This window comes from Camelus dromedarius, chromosome 9 (genome assembly GCF_036321535.1).
Source record: "Camelus dromedarius isolate mCamDro1 chromosome 9, mCamDro1.pat, whole genome shotgun sequence".
NCBI lineage: Eukaryota > Metazoa > Chordata > Mammalia > Artiodactyla > Camelidae > Camelus > Camelus dromedarius.
In genome coordinates, this window is record NC_087444.1 from 59,317,209 (window position 1) to 59,333,630 (window position 16,422).

At 49.0% G+C, this 16,422-nt stretch overlaps 1 protein-coding gene across 1 annotated transcript in view; it reads left to right on the forward strand.

Moving 5' to 3' along the window:
• Positions 1-7,307: 7,307 nt before the first annotated feature.
• Positions 7,308-16,422, forward strand: part of LOC135322186 (anoctamin-6-like) — a 46,539-nt gene continuing 37,424 nt past the window's right edge. The window contains 2 exon segments of the mRNA XM_064489997.1: positions 7,308-7,501; positions 8,854-9,056. Of these exon segments, the coding sequence (XP_064346067.1) occupies positions 7,308-7,501; positions 8,854-9,056 (397 nt within the window).

Here is a 16,422-nt window from a genome sequence, read left to right on the forward strand (position 1 = left end):
TTCTTTATCTTTCTTTATGGCCTTTGTTTTTAAGTCTATTTTGTCTGAAATCAGTACTGCAACACCTGCTTTTTTGGCTTTTCCATTTGCATGGAATATCTTTTTCCATCCTTTCACTCTCAATCTATATCTGTCCTTCTCCCTAAAGTGGGTCTCTTGTATGCAGCATATTGAAGGTTCTTGCTTTATTATCCATTCTGCCACTCTGTGTCTTTTGACTGGAGCATTTAGTCCATTAACATTTACAGTAATTAATGATAGATGTGTGTTTATTGCCATTTTGAACTTATCTTTGCAGTTGAATTTGTATATCCTCTTTGTTCCTTTCTTCCTTTTGTGGTTTGGTAATTTTCCTTTGTATTATCATGAATTTTATTTAATTTTTGTGACTCCTTTGTAAATTTTTGGCTTGTGGCTACCCTTTTTTGTAAATCTATCAACCCATTACTATAACTGTTTTTATTAAACTGATAGTAACATGATCTCAAACCCATCCTACTGTTAAAAAAATTTTAAAAAGAAAGAAAAAATATTCTATATTTCCCTGCCTCCCTCTCCCACTCTCAGTGATTTGTATGTCTTCTTTTATAATTTCGTGGTTACTTTATTTGTAATTCATGAGTTATCACCTTTCCAGTTGTGAGTTTCTCATTTCTGTAGCATCCTGCTGCTTTTCTATTTAGAATAGCCCTTTCAATATTTCTTTTAGCATGGGTTTAGTGTTGCTAAACTCCTGCAGCTTCTTTTTGTCTGTGAAACTCTTTATTTCTCCTTGTACCCTAAAGGATAGCCTTGCTGGATAAAGTATCCTAGGCTGCATATTTTTTCATTCAGGGCTTTGAATATATCTTGCCACTCCCTTCTGGCCCGTAGTGTTTGTGTAGAGAAATCAGCTGAGAGCCTTATGGGGGTTCCTTTGTAACTTACTCTTTGCTTTTCTCTTGCTGCCTTTAGAATCATTTCTTTATCCTTGACTCTGGTCATCTTGATTATGATATGTCTTGGTGTGGGTCTATTTGGGTTCTTCCTGTTTGGGACCCTCTGAGCTTTCTCTACTTGGATATCTGATTCCTTCTTTAAGTTTGGGAAGTTTTCAGTCATGATTTCTTCAAAAACCTTTTCAATCCCCTTTAATCTTTCTTCCCCTTCTGGGACCCCTATTATGCGAAGACTGGGATGCTTTATATTATCCCATAGGTCCCTTATGCTATTTTCATTATTTTTTATTTGCTTATCTTGTAGTTCTTCTGAATGGGTGCTTTCTATTGCCCTGACTTCTAGATCACTAATTCATTCCTCTGCATTACCTAGTCAGCTTTGCACAGCTATTAGATCATTCCTCATCTCTGTCAATGAGTTTACCCATTCTGCTTGGCTCTTCTTTATAGCTTCAATTTCATTTTTGACATATTTTATATCTCTAAACACTATCTCTTTTAATTCTTTCAGCACTTTGATCACTCCTTTTTTGAACTCTTGATCTAGTAGGCTATCGATATCTATTTCATTGATCTTTCTTTCAGGTGATTTCTCTTGTTCTTTTAATTGGGAATGGTTTCTCTGCTTCTTCATCTTGCTCACACCTCTCTGGCACTGTGGTTTATGGAGTATCAGTTATCTGTTTGGTCCTTAAGGAGTTTGTCTAGCTAATGCCTATTTAGGAATAGAACTTAGGAAAAAAAGAAAAAAAATAAGAGAGAGAGAGAGAAAGAATTTTAAAAGAGGGGAGAAAGAGGGTTTGAAAACAGTGTATAATGAAAAATAGAAGAGCGAGTTGAAGCAGAGTATCAATGGGGTTGAGACGTCCTTTTAAAACCATTAAAAATAAAGGAGGGGGGAGATGAATAGATGTATTTGAAATCTGTGTCTAATCAATAACAGGACATCAAACCCCAAAGAAGTAGAAATGAATTAAGAAGTAAAAATTAAGATGGTAATAGAAAATAGAACAGGTAAAAACAGATTAAAAAAAAAGGGGGGGTTGTCGGTGTTCTCCTGGAGTCTGTGTGCTTTTAATGTGAAGTCTTTCTGTTTTCATCCTGTTTTGGAAGCTCAGCTTGCTGTTTTCAGAGGCCCTCCGTTGACGCCCTCTTCTGTGCTGCTCCCAGCACCTGTCGGCAAGCAGATCGCACCTCCTCCTAACACTGGGTCAGGTGCAGCTCTCCTCTGCTGTGGGCGGGTGGGTCACTGCCCCTCCCGAAGCTGCAGTCAGATGTTGCAGACTGGCCAGGTAGGAGGGCGGGTCGTACCTCCTCCCAGCACCTCGGTCAGGGGCTGTGTTCCTGCCCGAAACACGGGGGGCTGTGCTCCCTCTACCTGCGCCTCTGGTTATCTCTGCTGCTCTGTGTGGCTGTGCACTCTGCCCTGGTCGGCGCTCCGCAGGTGGGCTCGGGAAGACCGAGGGACAGCCTTGTCCCTGCTCCGGGCCAAAGCTCAGCTCCTTGTTTGTCTTTGTGGAGGAAGTTCTCTGAGGGACCAGGATGGAAGGATCCTATCTGCCCCAGGCTGTAGGCCAGTCTCAGTCTGGCCTTTGAGGCTGCTAAGCCCTTCGGTGCGGATGCAGGTTTCGCCCCCGCCCCCGCCTGAGTGCTCATCGCCGGGGGATATGGCGGCTGTGCCTGAGCCCCGCCTCTCTTCCCCCGAAAACTTTCCGCGGGTTTTCAGAGATGGGGATATGCACCCTTCCCCCGAGAGCACCTCAACCTTGCTGTTTTATGGAGGGCCAAGTTTGTTCTGCCCTGTGCACCCACAGCCACGGCGTGCAACCCCTTGCGTTTCCCCCGGGGCTGCCTCCGTGCAGCCACCCCCGTCCTCCGCCCAGCTTGTGCAGCCTGGCCCTGCCAGCCGCTGCCAGCCCTCATCTCAGGCTGGGTGTCGGGGGGACCCTCTGTGCCTGTTTAACTTAATTCTGTCAGTCAAGGGCTGCTCCGTATAGATCCGAGCCTCGGAGGCTCCCCCTCTGTCCCGCTGGCCTCTCAGTTGGAGAGGGGAGACCCAGCGAATGAGCACCAGTCCTCCTTTGCCGCTCCCTCCCCGCGGGACCCGTCCCACTCTGCTTTGCCTTTTGTTCTTTCTTTTTTCCTTTTCTCCTACCAGATTTTTGGTGTCCTTATCTTTTGAAGAGGACAATGTCCTGTCGGAGTTCCACAGGTGCTCTGGTTGGCTGAGTGGGTCTGTGGATGTGGGTCTTGGTGTATTTGTGGGAGAGGGTGAGCTGCGAACGCCCTTCTACTCTGCCATCTTCTCAAGAGTCCCCATTTGCCAGTTTTTTGATTCCAGAAAGGCTGCGGGACTCATTCTCACTGTCTCCTGTGTCCCCACCACTTGGTGGCTCTCTGCTCATGGAAACACGATTTCCCAAAACTGCACCCTGCCTCCCAGCTGGTCAGAGGGGAGTGTCCCACAAAGACACAGGTGTTTGTGAGGATCCTGTCCCTCAGCAGAAAGCCTGTTCCTGGAGCCATGGACAGAGATCTGGCCTCCTGAGCCGCTCAGCTCTAATTCAAAGCCTAAACTGGGGAACCCGAACATTACTGAGTGACTTTCTGAGTCACATGGGCTGGAGGGGCCTGATTTTTCTTTCCAGGAATGGATGTAGCACAGCCTCCATTTTCAGGGCTGACATTCATGATGGATCTAGTTCCCCCAACTGCACCGCAGGAAGGAGAGGCCCTTCCATCCCACTGGTTGGAAACCCAGCCCAGGGGAGTTCTGAAGCACCACATCGCTGCCAGGTCCAGCATCCCTGCAGAGTAGCCCCTGCCCCTGAATGAGCCCCTTCCCTGGGCCTTCCCTGCCCCTACACGACCACACCCCAGGCTGTACCAGAGCTCTGGGTCTCTGCGTGTCCAGGGCACACAGGGACCTGAGCCAGGTGTCCCCTGGGCCTCAAGGGGGAGAGGACTGCCTCTGCATCAGTGGAAGGTGACCCCACATGGCTGGCAGGACATTCTTACTATGGACTTCCAGGAGCCCTGGGAGCAGTTTCCCTGCAGGTGTTAGGAGCCATCATCAGGAAGACAGGTCCCTCTTTGGGCAGACCGTCTTGCTGTCCTGGGCCCATGTGCTGACCACAGGAATCTACATGACACCAGGAAACCCCAGGCAGCCTCACAATTTGGTCACTTGGTGGCCTGGGTACCATGGGCTCCTTGGCCATCCCATGAGGGTGGTCCTGGCAGGTATGGTCTCCAGCTGCTCCCGTTAAGAAATCTCCCTGGGTTTCTGTGGTCACAGAGCCCACACCAGAAGCTTCCAGTCCTGCCGTGACCCCCACAGCAGTCAGCTCCCCTGTGCATGTCCAGGGACAAATGACAGCAATTTATTGCCAGGAACCGTGATGAACAAGGAGGTGGGATTCCATACTAAGTTCAGGATCCTGGTAACTCACTCTGCACACCAAAAAGCATCCTTGAGAAATGTGTGTATTGGGATGTCTGTGCCCCTAGGAGATCTGCTCCTCAGGGCTCCTGGGACCTTCCAGCCCCTCTCAAGGTTCTCAGAGCCTGGGTCTAAATTTCTATCTCCCTGCTTTGGTGGAAGGCCGCCTGTGTCTTGTGGTCACGGGTCACTTTATTGCATGACTTCGCATGTTCTTAGTGCCCGTCCTCCTCTCCTGCGCCCAACTCCCAAGATGTTCCCACTGACCCTTAGCTCCCTGTGTGGGTCAGGGGCCCTAAGGCTGCCCCTTTCACTCCCCTTCTCTTCCCCAACCCCTGGGACCACCCCTAGATGGACTGGGAGGTGTTTGTAAATAAGTCTCACATGAGGACATGACTGAACAAAGCAGGGCCACCCTCCAGGAAGCACACCTGCTCCCTTCTCTGAAGAGGACCCCACAGCCCCACACTGCCTCCCAAGGGTCTACTCAGGACACGGTCCCCCAGTTCTGGGCAAGGCGTCTCCCTGGAATCCTTGCTTCCAGAAAGGTCTCTCTGTCCTTCTTCAGAGTTTAGAGTTGTTCCAGTGTCCCTGACCACCAGAATGCCCAGCACGGACCCTTCAGAGACCTGGGGAGACAAGGAAGATATGTGGCCACAGGTCTCACAGGACACATCTGCTGGGACCCCAGGCCAAAGTGCCGTCCTCCTCCCTTCTCAGGTGTGGATCCCGTGGTAACTTTTTGCAGGGAGCCCGACTGGGGAGTGGGGCCCAGAGTAGTTCATGGGGCTCTCTGGGCAGGGAGGACTTGGGCCAGGTGGCCTTGCCTGGTTTCCCAGCTGGGCCAGCTCTGAAAACCCCCAGTTCCTCTGGCTGTGGCTGGAGACCCCCCCAAGCCTCAGGGCGGGACCCTTTCTCTCGGCCTCCACTGCCTCCAAAGCCACGCTGGTACTAGCGTGGGGAAAGAACTTTATTGCCCCTTCGTGGCTAAGTTGCCACAGGTGGATGCTGCGGGCAGCTGGAGGGAGAGTTAGCCATTGCTCAGATGTGAGTGTTAAGGCAACTTGACATCCTGTCAACTAGCCTTTAACATTGGAAAGAGACTTTCCTGGGAAAGAGGGAAGTTACTTTCAGTAATATGTCTATAGATTTCTTATTTTTCTTTTTCTTTTTTCTTTTTTTTTTTTCTTAAGGACTCATAAAACTTCTCCCAGTTCATTCCTGGTAAGGACCATTATCCAGGGATCAATCAAGAAATGAAGGAGGAGAGGGGTGGGGATATGGGGAGCAAGGAGGGGAGATCAGAGCCCATGGAGAGGAGATGCCCCTCCCTGGGGCCACACACTTGGCAGTGGCTGCTGGCATCCAGCTCTCCTGTTCTCAGACCCATTTCATCGGGGGGGTGTTTCCAAAAGAAACAATGGTGGAAGGGCCGTGGAGGACACCTAGACCTCCCAGAATGGACAGCAGGAGCAGAGTCACCATGCTGGCCCTGGGCTCTGGAGCCGGACCTGCAGTGGAGACCACAGGTCTTGTGAGAAGCGACTCCCAGAGTGTTCAGAGCTGTTTCAGGCTCTGTCCCAGCTGGAAGGTGCAATCCCCAACCTCCAGAAAGAGAGACCAGGCCCCCCACCCTCCGGGTGGTGTTGCCTTTGTTAGGGAACAGTAATCTTTGGTTGTGAGATGTTTTGCTGCTCTCTCTAAAAACTGCTTTGACTTACGTTTGTATCCCAGTCACCAGTTCCAGGGCAACAGAATAAGCATACCCTACATCCCTTTGCACTCAAATCTTCCCCAAAGAGCAAGTATTTGCCAATGAAAATGCCAGCTACTCTTCTAAGGCCCCTTAAATACCCAGCAGTGTAGGCAGTGCACTCTTGATCAGGGACAGGAGGAGAGGGACCAGCGGCTCTGGCAGACTTGGCCCGGTGTGGCAGCTGTGCTGTGGGTGTGTGGTGGGGAGGGCCATGCAGGGAATCCTGTTTGAGGGGCCTCTGTGCACACCTGCATTATGGTCTGAGGTTTCATATAAAGGATCCAGTCCTAACTGGTCAGATACTGCCCCTCACCCTCGGGCTGGAGCCACAGGGAGCTCAGTACCTCCAACAGAGACTTGCCCGGTGTGGGGAAAGGTCATAGGACACTCCGGGGGCAGGGGCAGTGGTGCTGGGGAAGGCAGGGAGTGCAGTGAAGGGTGGGAGGAGCAGAGCCCCTTGCTCTGGAGTGAGGGTTCTAGGGGAGACCACAGAGCAAGGCACACACCATCCCCACCCCATACCCCAAATTCCTAGACCCACCAACACAGGGGCCGCTCTGCGCCCTCTCACCGTGTCTCTCCTGTGAGACCACACCCAACCCGGTATCTGGCACCCTAGCCCTACCTCCCCTCTTGGGACAGACCCCGTCTTCTTGGAAACTGCCCAGCAGCGTGAATTCAAGGCCGGAAGTGGGGCTGGCAGATCTGCACTTCAGGTGCCCTACATGGACAGCCATGCATGCCTGGGCTCAGTCCTCTATCTTGCCCACAGGCAGCCTGGGTCCACGTCCGGTGCAAGCGGAGGCCGCGGAGCCCAGGCTGAGCCCCACACAGGGACACGTGAGGGTGCCCTCGCCCCGCTGCCCTGCTGCCCCGCCCACTGGTGGCAGCACCGCCACCTGCAGGTGAGGACTTCCACACGGCCCCGCCCTCCCCAGCCCCGCCTAGCTGTCCCATAAGCCTCCCCCCAGCCCCCGTCCTGGCCGCGCCCTGGCTCCCATTGGCTCTGCAAGTTCTGCCCTCGCACGTCTAGCCTCGGGAGGACACAGACGCAAGAGCTAGGGGAGGGCCCCGCGGTGTTGCCATGGCTACAGGTGCCACGCTCCGCGCGGGCTGGTGTGTGCTTCTGGGGTGGGGAGCAGGCTCCAGAAGTGTGCCGCTGCCCGGGATCATGGCGGTGCTTCCTGCTGGGGATGGCGGCTTGCTCGGCCGGGCGACTAGTTCTGGCCTAGTCAGTCGGTGGCTGACTTCCTGTCTGGGTCAGCATCCCATAGACAGTAAAAGTATGTCCGTGCCGTCCACGGGGCTGGTGGACATGAACCGGGGTGGGATCGGGGTTGGGGTGGTGGCCGTAGAGGGGCTGTGGTGCCAGGGAGCTGGTTGGGGCGTGGGGGGGGACACGGCTAGGTCACAGCCTCAGGCTTTCCTCCCCCTCAGGCCCTGGGGCTGGGGCCACGAGTCTGGGTCGCCCTGGGTGGCTGCAGCCTCCTAAAACCCCCCAGGAAGGGCAGAGGGAGGACCCCTCTTAGATGAAGCGGGGCCTTAGCCGGGTTTTGAAGAGCCCCAGAATCAGATGTTGGAATGGGGTGGTTTTTCAGCCTTGTTTATCTGCAGGGAAATTTCAATTCCATCCAGATATTGGTTCCTTCAGTCAATCTCAGGAATAAGACACAAGGGTCAGTGCCGATTAGCTGTTATCTAGGGCTTGACCCAAAATAGACTGTGCGGGGTGTATGGATGGTAGATGGGACCCTCCCGCTCAAAGTTAGCAGACTTCTGGGATTAGAGGCCCCAGCTGAGGATTACATCCTCATCTGCAGTAATGGAGGTTGTGGGAAACACACAGAGAAGGGAGGGGTGTGGCAGCGGTAACTCATTACAGAGTCCAGGACCCTTGCCTGGCTCTTGTGTAGAAGAGTCTCACCTAGGATAGGGCAGCAGTTATCAAAGTGTATCCAAGTCCCATGAGGTGCAAGACGATTTTCATAGAAATGCCAGGATGTCACCTGCCTTTTGCACACTCTTGCTCTCCCGAGTTCCTGTGCGGTTTTCCAGGGAAAACCTGGCCTGTGATATCAAAAAACAAGGAATGCAGAGGCAGATGGAATTCAGCTCTCACCAGTCCAAAAGAGATTTGCAGAAATTAAAATCACTGCTCTTCTTCTCACTGATTTTTGTTTTGAAAAATAAACTTATTTTTTGTTTAAGACTATTAATGGTAACATGTAGTAGGTTGTTAATATTTTTAAGTGAATTCGTACACTATTTTTAAGTTCTTATTTAACTTCTAACACAGGACCTATTGATAGATTTAAATCACATAAATAGCAAACTTTTGGAGTTCTCAGTAAGTGCTAAGAGTGTACAGGGTTCTGTAGACCAAGAAGCTTGAGAGCTCCTGGAGAACGGGTGCTCAGATGATAGTCAGGTGCTTAGCAGTGTTAGACGGATGCCAAGATGTCTTCCTCAACTGCTCCCAGACTAGAAGTAATTGGCCACATGGAGATGGGTGGGCAGTGCCTCCACTTTACAAACCAGAAGCTGCTGAATGTGTCCGGAGTCTAGGCCATGGTCTGTGCAGGGATTCCTGTTCTATCTGTTATATCTAAGCCGGGATTCCTGTGCAGAGGCCTGTCCCTGAAGACCCGCTCTCCTTTGCTCCCTGCCAGGTAACTGCTGAGTGACGTCAACCCTCCAGAGGTCTTCAGTCTCCATAGGGGCGTCTGTATCCACATCACCTTCCTCCTGAAGACCCTGCTGAAGATGGAGGAGTCGGTACTGGTGCTACCCCCTTGGGGCCGCTTCTACCACTGGCAGAGCCCCGACATCAACCAGGTTCGGATTCTCTGGTCCAACTTCTTTGATCTCCCAAGTCTCAACAGAAACATCCCTGACATTGAGTATGAGCAGTTCACTGCAGGTGAGGTGGTGGTCATTTAACTGGGGCCAGGTAGTCATTGTTATGGTTCCGATGTGAACGTTGGGCCATCTTGCTTTGGGCTTGTTGGTCTGCTTAGGGGCCCTGCTCATGTTTCCCGCACTGCAGGTGAATTTGGTCTTTCCATAGTTTTTCTTGGGAAATAGATTTGAAGTGTATGAGCTCTGTGTCCCTTCCCCTCTGTAAACCCTGGCCTCCTGGTGAGATGGAGCAGTAAGAAGAAGACCACTGCCACAGAGGCCTTGTCCCAGTAGGAGTCACTTCCTATGCAGCCAGGGCCGTTTTTACCTGTAGGAAAACACAATGTGTGTGTAGCATGGGTCACGTGCTGGAGAAGATATGTAACAGCCCATTCTGTATAATTTGGTCCTGCTCAATCTTTCCATTTTAATTTTTGTGGGAGGGAAGAGTTGAAGATTTTCTTTGAATAAAGGTATTTAAAGCTTATCATTTTTTTTAATTGAAGTGTGGTTTATTTACAATGTTTTGTTAGTTTCAGATATACAGCTGTTTTGTTAGTTTCAGGTATACAGCATAGTGATTCAGTTGTACATATACATAGTCTATTCTTTTTCAGGTTCTTTTCCATTATAAGTTGTAACATACTAAATATTGTTCCCTGTGTTCTACAGTGAATCCTTGTTGTTTGTCTGTCTTACACGTAGTAATTTGTGTCTGTTAATCCCAAACTCCTAAGTTTGTTTTCTAAGTCTGTGAGTCTGTTTTTGTTTTATAAAGAAGTTCATTTGTATCATTTTTTTTAAATTCCACATATAAGTGATATCATATGATACTTGTCTTTGTCTGACTTATTTCACTTTAGTGTGATAATCTCCAGGTCCATCCATGTTGCTATAAATGGCATTATTTCATTCTTTGTTATGACTGAGTAATATTCTGTTATAACTAAATACCACATCTTTATCCAGTCATCTGTCAGTGGATGTTTAGGTTGCTTCTATGTCTTGGCTATCGTAAACAGTGGTGCTGTGAACACTGGGGTGCAGGTATCTTTTGGAATTAAGGTTCCTTCTGGATATATGCCCAAGGGTGGGATTGCTGGATCAAGTGATCTCTTTTTTTTTTTTTTTTTTTGTCTTTTGAGGAATCTCCATAATGTTTTCCACAGTGGCTGCACCAAACTACATTCCCACCAACAATGTAGAAGGGTTCCCTTTTCTCCACAGCCTCTCCAGCATTTATGGTTTGTGGACTTTTGAATGATGGCCATTTTGACTGGCATGAGATGATAACTTATTGTAGTTTTGATTATCATTTCTCTGATAATTGAGTGATATTGAACATTTTTTTTTTGTATATGCCTATTGGCCATTTGTGTGTCTTCATTGGAGAATTGCTTGCTTAGTTGTCCTGCCCATTTTTGGATTTGGTTGTTTATTTTTTTCTTATTTCTATGAACTCTTTATATAGTCTAGAAATTAAGCCATGGTCAGTCTTATCTTTTGCAAATATTTTCTCCCATTCCATAGGTTGTCTCTTTACTTTGCTTATGGTTTCTTTTGCTGTAAAAAAGCTTATGAGCTTAATTAGGTCTCATTTGTTTATTTTGGTTTTTATTTCTGTTGCTTGGGTAGATTGCCCTAGAAGAACATTGTTGAGATGTATGTCAAATAATGTTTTGTCTGTGTTTCCTTGTGAGAAGTTTATAGTGTCTTGTCTAATGTTTAAGTCTAAGCCATTTTGAGTTTGTTTCTTTTTGGTTTTTTTTGCAACTCTATTGTGTGCTTTTGATTTGTGGTTACCTTATTTTTCAAGTATATCAGCCCATTACTATATCTATTTCCTTTAGGCTGATAATCACATAGGCTCCAACGCATCCTGAGAATAATGAAGAAAAAAGAAGAAAGAAAAAAATCTATATTTTCTTGCTCCCCTCTCCCATTCCCACCTTTTTTTTTATTTTGATGTCCTTTTTCTTTTTTACATCTTCATATTTATTCTCTTGTAACTCGTTATTGCATTTCCAACTATGGTTTTCCCGTTTAAACAGCATCCTGCTTCCATTCTGTTTCTACTAGAAACTTTTACTGTCTCTGTTAGGTTCAATATTGCTGAGTTATCTCTCCTCTCCCCTCCCCCCATGCCTCTGAATCCTCAGTCCAGGAAAGCCAAACCATTCTAGCCTTCATTGGTTCTGGGAAAGCAATCTTCAGAGTGGGAAAAAATTGAAAAATAATATTCTGTGTGTTGCTTTCTACTCTTGTCCAGAGATGAGAAACATCTGAAGGTGGAGGAAAAAATTTGGAGTTGAGGGACACAAAGTCTGTTTTTCTTTTGCTACTGAAGAAATGATTGCTTTTGTAATTAATGATGGTGCCCTTTAAAGTGGTGAGATTGAGGTTCCACAGCTTCAGCGCCTGTGAATAACTAGCCGGGAGAAAGCTCTCCAAGGGCCCTGCAGTGGGAAAGGTAGCCCCTCTGAGCACCTGTTGTTCTGTATTCTTCCTGCCTCCACACGTGTTCACTAGGCACCATGCAGGATGATGCAGTTACCCAAGGTGGAGGATGGGGAGACCCCTGCTGGGTGGCAAGCCACAGGAGCCCACCCTTGAAGGACAAAGTGAAGAGTAGTGGGGCGGGCGTAGGAACAGAGGATGGTTGAGACCCAGGATGGTGTCCTGGAGTCCAGCAGGCGAGGCTGGCGGGGCAGATGGAGCCCTGGGGCATGGGCAGTCCTTGAGGGATCTGAAGCAAAGATATGAACCAAGAGACTGGATTCGTGTGGGGGTACGGCGCCCCCGGGAGGAAGCGGGGCAGCACAGCGAGCCCAAGAGGAGAGGGCACTTCCCCAAAGCTGGGTTGACAGGTCACAACCAACTCACTGGGGACCCAGAGGCACCGAGTTATTTTTAACTTTTTGTCCCTCTTCCTGGAAAAAACTGCTTCCTGTTGAATAGCCTGTGTCGTTAGTGAGAATTAAAGACATGAAGCAACATTTCCTCAAAAGTCATCCATTGTGTAAGTTGTTAATAAGGGTCAAATGCAAACTTGAATAGATTAAATCAAACATTCATCATCGGATTTTAAAATCCTTTAAAATTAAAAATTCTTGCTGCCTTTGTTTTTCATTTCAGGGTTCACTTGGTGATAATAATAGTAACCAAAGCAACAGCAAACCCTTACAGAACTCTGTCCTGCTGTTCCAGGAACTCTGTGTTCACGACAACCCAATGAGTTGGCACCACTATGAGTTCCACTTTACAGTTAAGGACATTAATTAATCACACAGCTAGTAAGTGGCAGAGCTGGGACTTGAACCCAAGCTGTCTGGCCCCAGAGCCCCCTCTCAGCCCCTTCACTGCAGCTCATCACTTGGCATGCCTGACACAGGCCAGCATTTATGAGCAGCATGACCTTGGCCAAGGCTGCTTCATCTCTTGGTCTCTGTTTCCTCATCTGTAGAATGGGGGTGTGGGCAGTGAACTCTGTGAGCTCAGTGGTCACTTCCTCCAGCTCTTCTATTCTACTGCTTTGAGTTAGTTTAGTAAGTATCCGAGCCCCTGCATGGCTCACTCATGGGCTGGCGCTTTGCTAGTCTCTGGGTTACGGAGAAAAGTAAGATCAGCCTGCTTCTCCAGGGAGCTTGTGTCCCTCCAAGGGAAACAGCTGTGAGGCCCAGGCTCCCTTGCTGGCAGTTGGGGGCTGGGCAGGAAAGTCTGATAGGAGAAGATGGAGGCAGAGCCCCTCCAAGAACAGTGGTGGCCACACAGCTTTCAGGAGTGGGAGATCTCTGTCCAGGCTGCTGAGAGGGGAGTCCTCATGAGGCCAGTAGCCCCCCAACCTAAGTCCTCATGACAAAGATCGAGCCATCCCTGCAGTGTCAACATAGAGCCAGTCCATCCTCATCATTGTGCCTCTGTTCTCCTTTGTCCTGGGGCCTCTCTTCCCCTGACACCCAGAAGACTCTTCTCCCTCTCTTCTCTGAGTGTCCCCTCACTTCACCCGTGGTCCCTGCTTCCTGGGCAACCATCTCTGGAGTTGATGCTTTGCCCCCTCACACCCCCCGTTTGATCAGGAGCCTGGGTTGGCCTCCTTGTTCTCACTTTCCACCTTCAGATCATTGCTTCTCCTCTCTTGGGAGCACCTGGAAAACCCAGATCCTTTCCTAGCAGTACCTGCCACCCTGGCCTCCCTGCTCATCTGCCTCAGTCAGGAGCACCTGGACCACCAGCTCTGTATTGCCTTGCCTCCTACCATCAGGACCTCAAAGTTGATTCTCCCTCCCCCATGCAGTATGGCCACTTTAGGGTATCCTCCTCCATCAGCCTGAGCCAGCCACCCACCATTCACCCTACCCCCGGGTTCATACCCAGGCATGTCTCCACCCCAGGTCCAGCCTCTCTCCTTTAAGTGCCCAACTCTAGCTATCCAGCTGCTTCTCCACCAACCTCCCTGGCCCTTCTTCACCCTCACTGGGGCTTCAACCGCTGACTCCTCTGCTTTCCTTACTGTCCACGTTCCTCTTACTTCCACTTCCCCACCTTCCAGCTCTGCACCCACAGTCAGCACTCTTTTTATGACAAACAAAACTCTCTTGACCCTTGATCTTTTCAGTTCCTCACCAGGATGACTTCCATCTCGGTTCACCCAGCTCTATTTGTTCTGAACCTGCAGGCAGCAGGCTCTCCCAGCACAGGTTTCTAAGACTACAAATCAATGCCCACCATGTTGACACTGCCAGGCAATCCTCCAGGATTTCTCTACTGAGCACATTTCCCCACTTGTCACTCAGTGGTGTCAACATTCTCTGCTCTCTGCACACTTCTAAGCTTCCCTCTGTCTCTACCCTGACTCCCAGCAGATGACCTTGCCTCCTGCTTCAGAGAGAATGACATGTTACTGGAAAGGAACTCACTCACCTGCAGCAAATCTGCTCACCTCACCTTTTATCTGTCCCTCTCCCACCTGGACTCTAGCTGTACTTGTTTGTAATTTAGTGAGTTTACTTTACATTTATATACACAATTAAAAGCATAGCACACTATAGGCCACCTTCTAGGGCTTACTTTTTCAATTTAACACAGAATGTGTGATTCATCCACTTTGTTGCATGTACCTGCAGTTCAGTTGTTTTAACTGATCTTAAATGTTGTGTGTGTGAAAGTAACACAAGAGAAGGGTAAGCCAGGATTCAGGATGCTGGTTATTCCTGTGAGAAGAGGCCAAGAGCAGGCTAGGGCAAGAGGACACAGTATGTCACTGTCAATAGTCCTGTTATGATGCTGGGTGATACGTTCATAACTGTTTCTTATAATATTAAGTTTAATACATAAATACTTCTGACAGGCACCTAAGATGAGAATGTGTCATGAACCAAGACATACAATGGGTAATATTACATCATTATTATTATGTAAACTTGCTATAAAATATATTAATCATAATCCTACATAATGTGTTATGTGTTATATATTATATAGATACATGAATTATGTATTATGTATATAAATACCTACATCTGTATTATATATTATCTGCTAATTAATAAACAGAACATAATATTCTAGTATATCTACTATTATGTATTATTTAATAAATAATAACATACTATATCCTGTTATATGACATGGCCCATAATCTTTAATAAAATAAAAAATATGTCACTATATATAGTGGTAATTAATAAAATTAAATAAAAATGCTTGCAGGTTTTAATGCTGACACCGCTCCAGCTGTCACTGCCTTTTCTCTTCCCTTTCATGGTCGAGGTCCACACAGTGCTATCCATTCCACCTTTCATTTCCTTACCCTGAACATTCCTCCTCCTCCCATCCCATGCTGCCTTCTGCCCCGTGGCCCCTCTAGTCACCAGCGGCCTCTGGGGCATTGATTTCCAGGCATGGTCTCAGGCCCCAGCTCACCTGCCTGTCCACCACCTCTGCCACCGCTGGCGGGGTTGGGGTGGGGGGCAGAGTGCACCTCTTGTCCTGGAAGAGAACACAGCACAGACTCAGTGACCCACTGCAGGTGTGGCTGGGACCTGCAGGACTGAGGGGAGAGCCAGGCTGTCTGCATCCAGACCTGGGGCACTTGGAATGTGAAGAAGCCCAGTCCTCACTGCCCCTGAAGTAAGGAAAACACCCTCAGGTGGGTTAAAGTGCTTATGCCCTAGGTCTGTTGGCTGGAAAGGACAAACGGGCCCCTAAGGGGAGGGTAGTTGATGTTCCAGGCCCCACCAAGGCCCTAAGGGCTGGTGGGGAACCAGGCTGGACGCTCCACTGGACCCAGAGCCCCCATGGGGGTGGGGCCTTCGGGAACAAGCAGAAAGCCCTTGGTCTCTGGGGGGGAATGGGGCAGTGTGGGAGCATCCCTGCAGTGAGTCAAGTGACATCAGGGCCTGTGGGATCCGTTTATATGGCCATATCGAGCCTCAGCAGAAGCCACAGCAGGAGTGGATTCCTGTCTCTCCAGCTGTCATCCTCGTGTCTGAGTGCCAGGCTTCAGACCCGATCCCCTGGGGCGTTAGGACAGTTATAGACAAAGTCGCCTGGGGAATGCCTCAAGAGGGCGGTACTGGCCTTCCTGCCAACACAATTACACGAAGATTGAAGAATCTGTTGATGGGAAGAAAACAAGGGCCATGGTCACATCTGGACCTCAATCTTAGATGTGGTGCATGGGTAACATTTATCAACAATCCAGCGAGGTTCTGGCCAGAGCTAGAGGACAGGGCAGCAAACTGGGATTGGCACTAAGGAGCATCGTGGTGTAGAGACTGGACTGGGGGCCCACAGGCTCCTCCCAGAAGGAGCCTCAGTGTTTGGGAGATGGCTAATATGCCTCCTTCGTGTCACCAGCAAGTGATGCCGCCTGTGGAAAATCAGCTGTAATCCTGAGCTGGGTCAGCCCTGGGTGATGTGGTAAAAGCTCCTACAAGAAGGGGCGCCAGACAGACAGGGAACCAACCAACAGGCTGGTGAGTTTCCTGCCTGTGTTTATCATGCTTTTGTAGCCAAGAATGCGGAAAGAGCTGAATGGCTCACCATGAAGACTTTAACAACTTGAGAGGGTTCCGTGTCTCACTGTATTTCAGTGTCACCCAGAGGAATTAGGTGGTGTTTAGACCCAGGGAAGGCTAATGGCCTCTCAGTTCCTCATCAACCTGGCAAACCCACCAGCCATCTATGGCCAGACCTTGGCAAGTGCCTTCCCTTTTTATAACAAAACCCTTACCACCCACGCCTGTGGTGAGCTTTTGTTTTTTTAATTAATGGGAATAAATATACTTTACAACCTCCTCAGACCTTTCCTTAGGGTTTCTGCCCTTAGACACCAGCAAGGGGGCCTGCTGCCCTGGATCCTGCACTATAGAGGGTCCCTCTGGCCC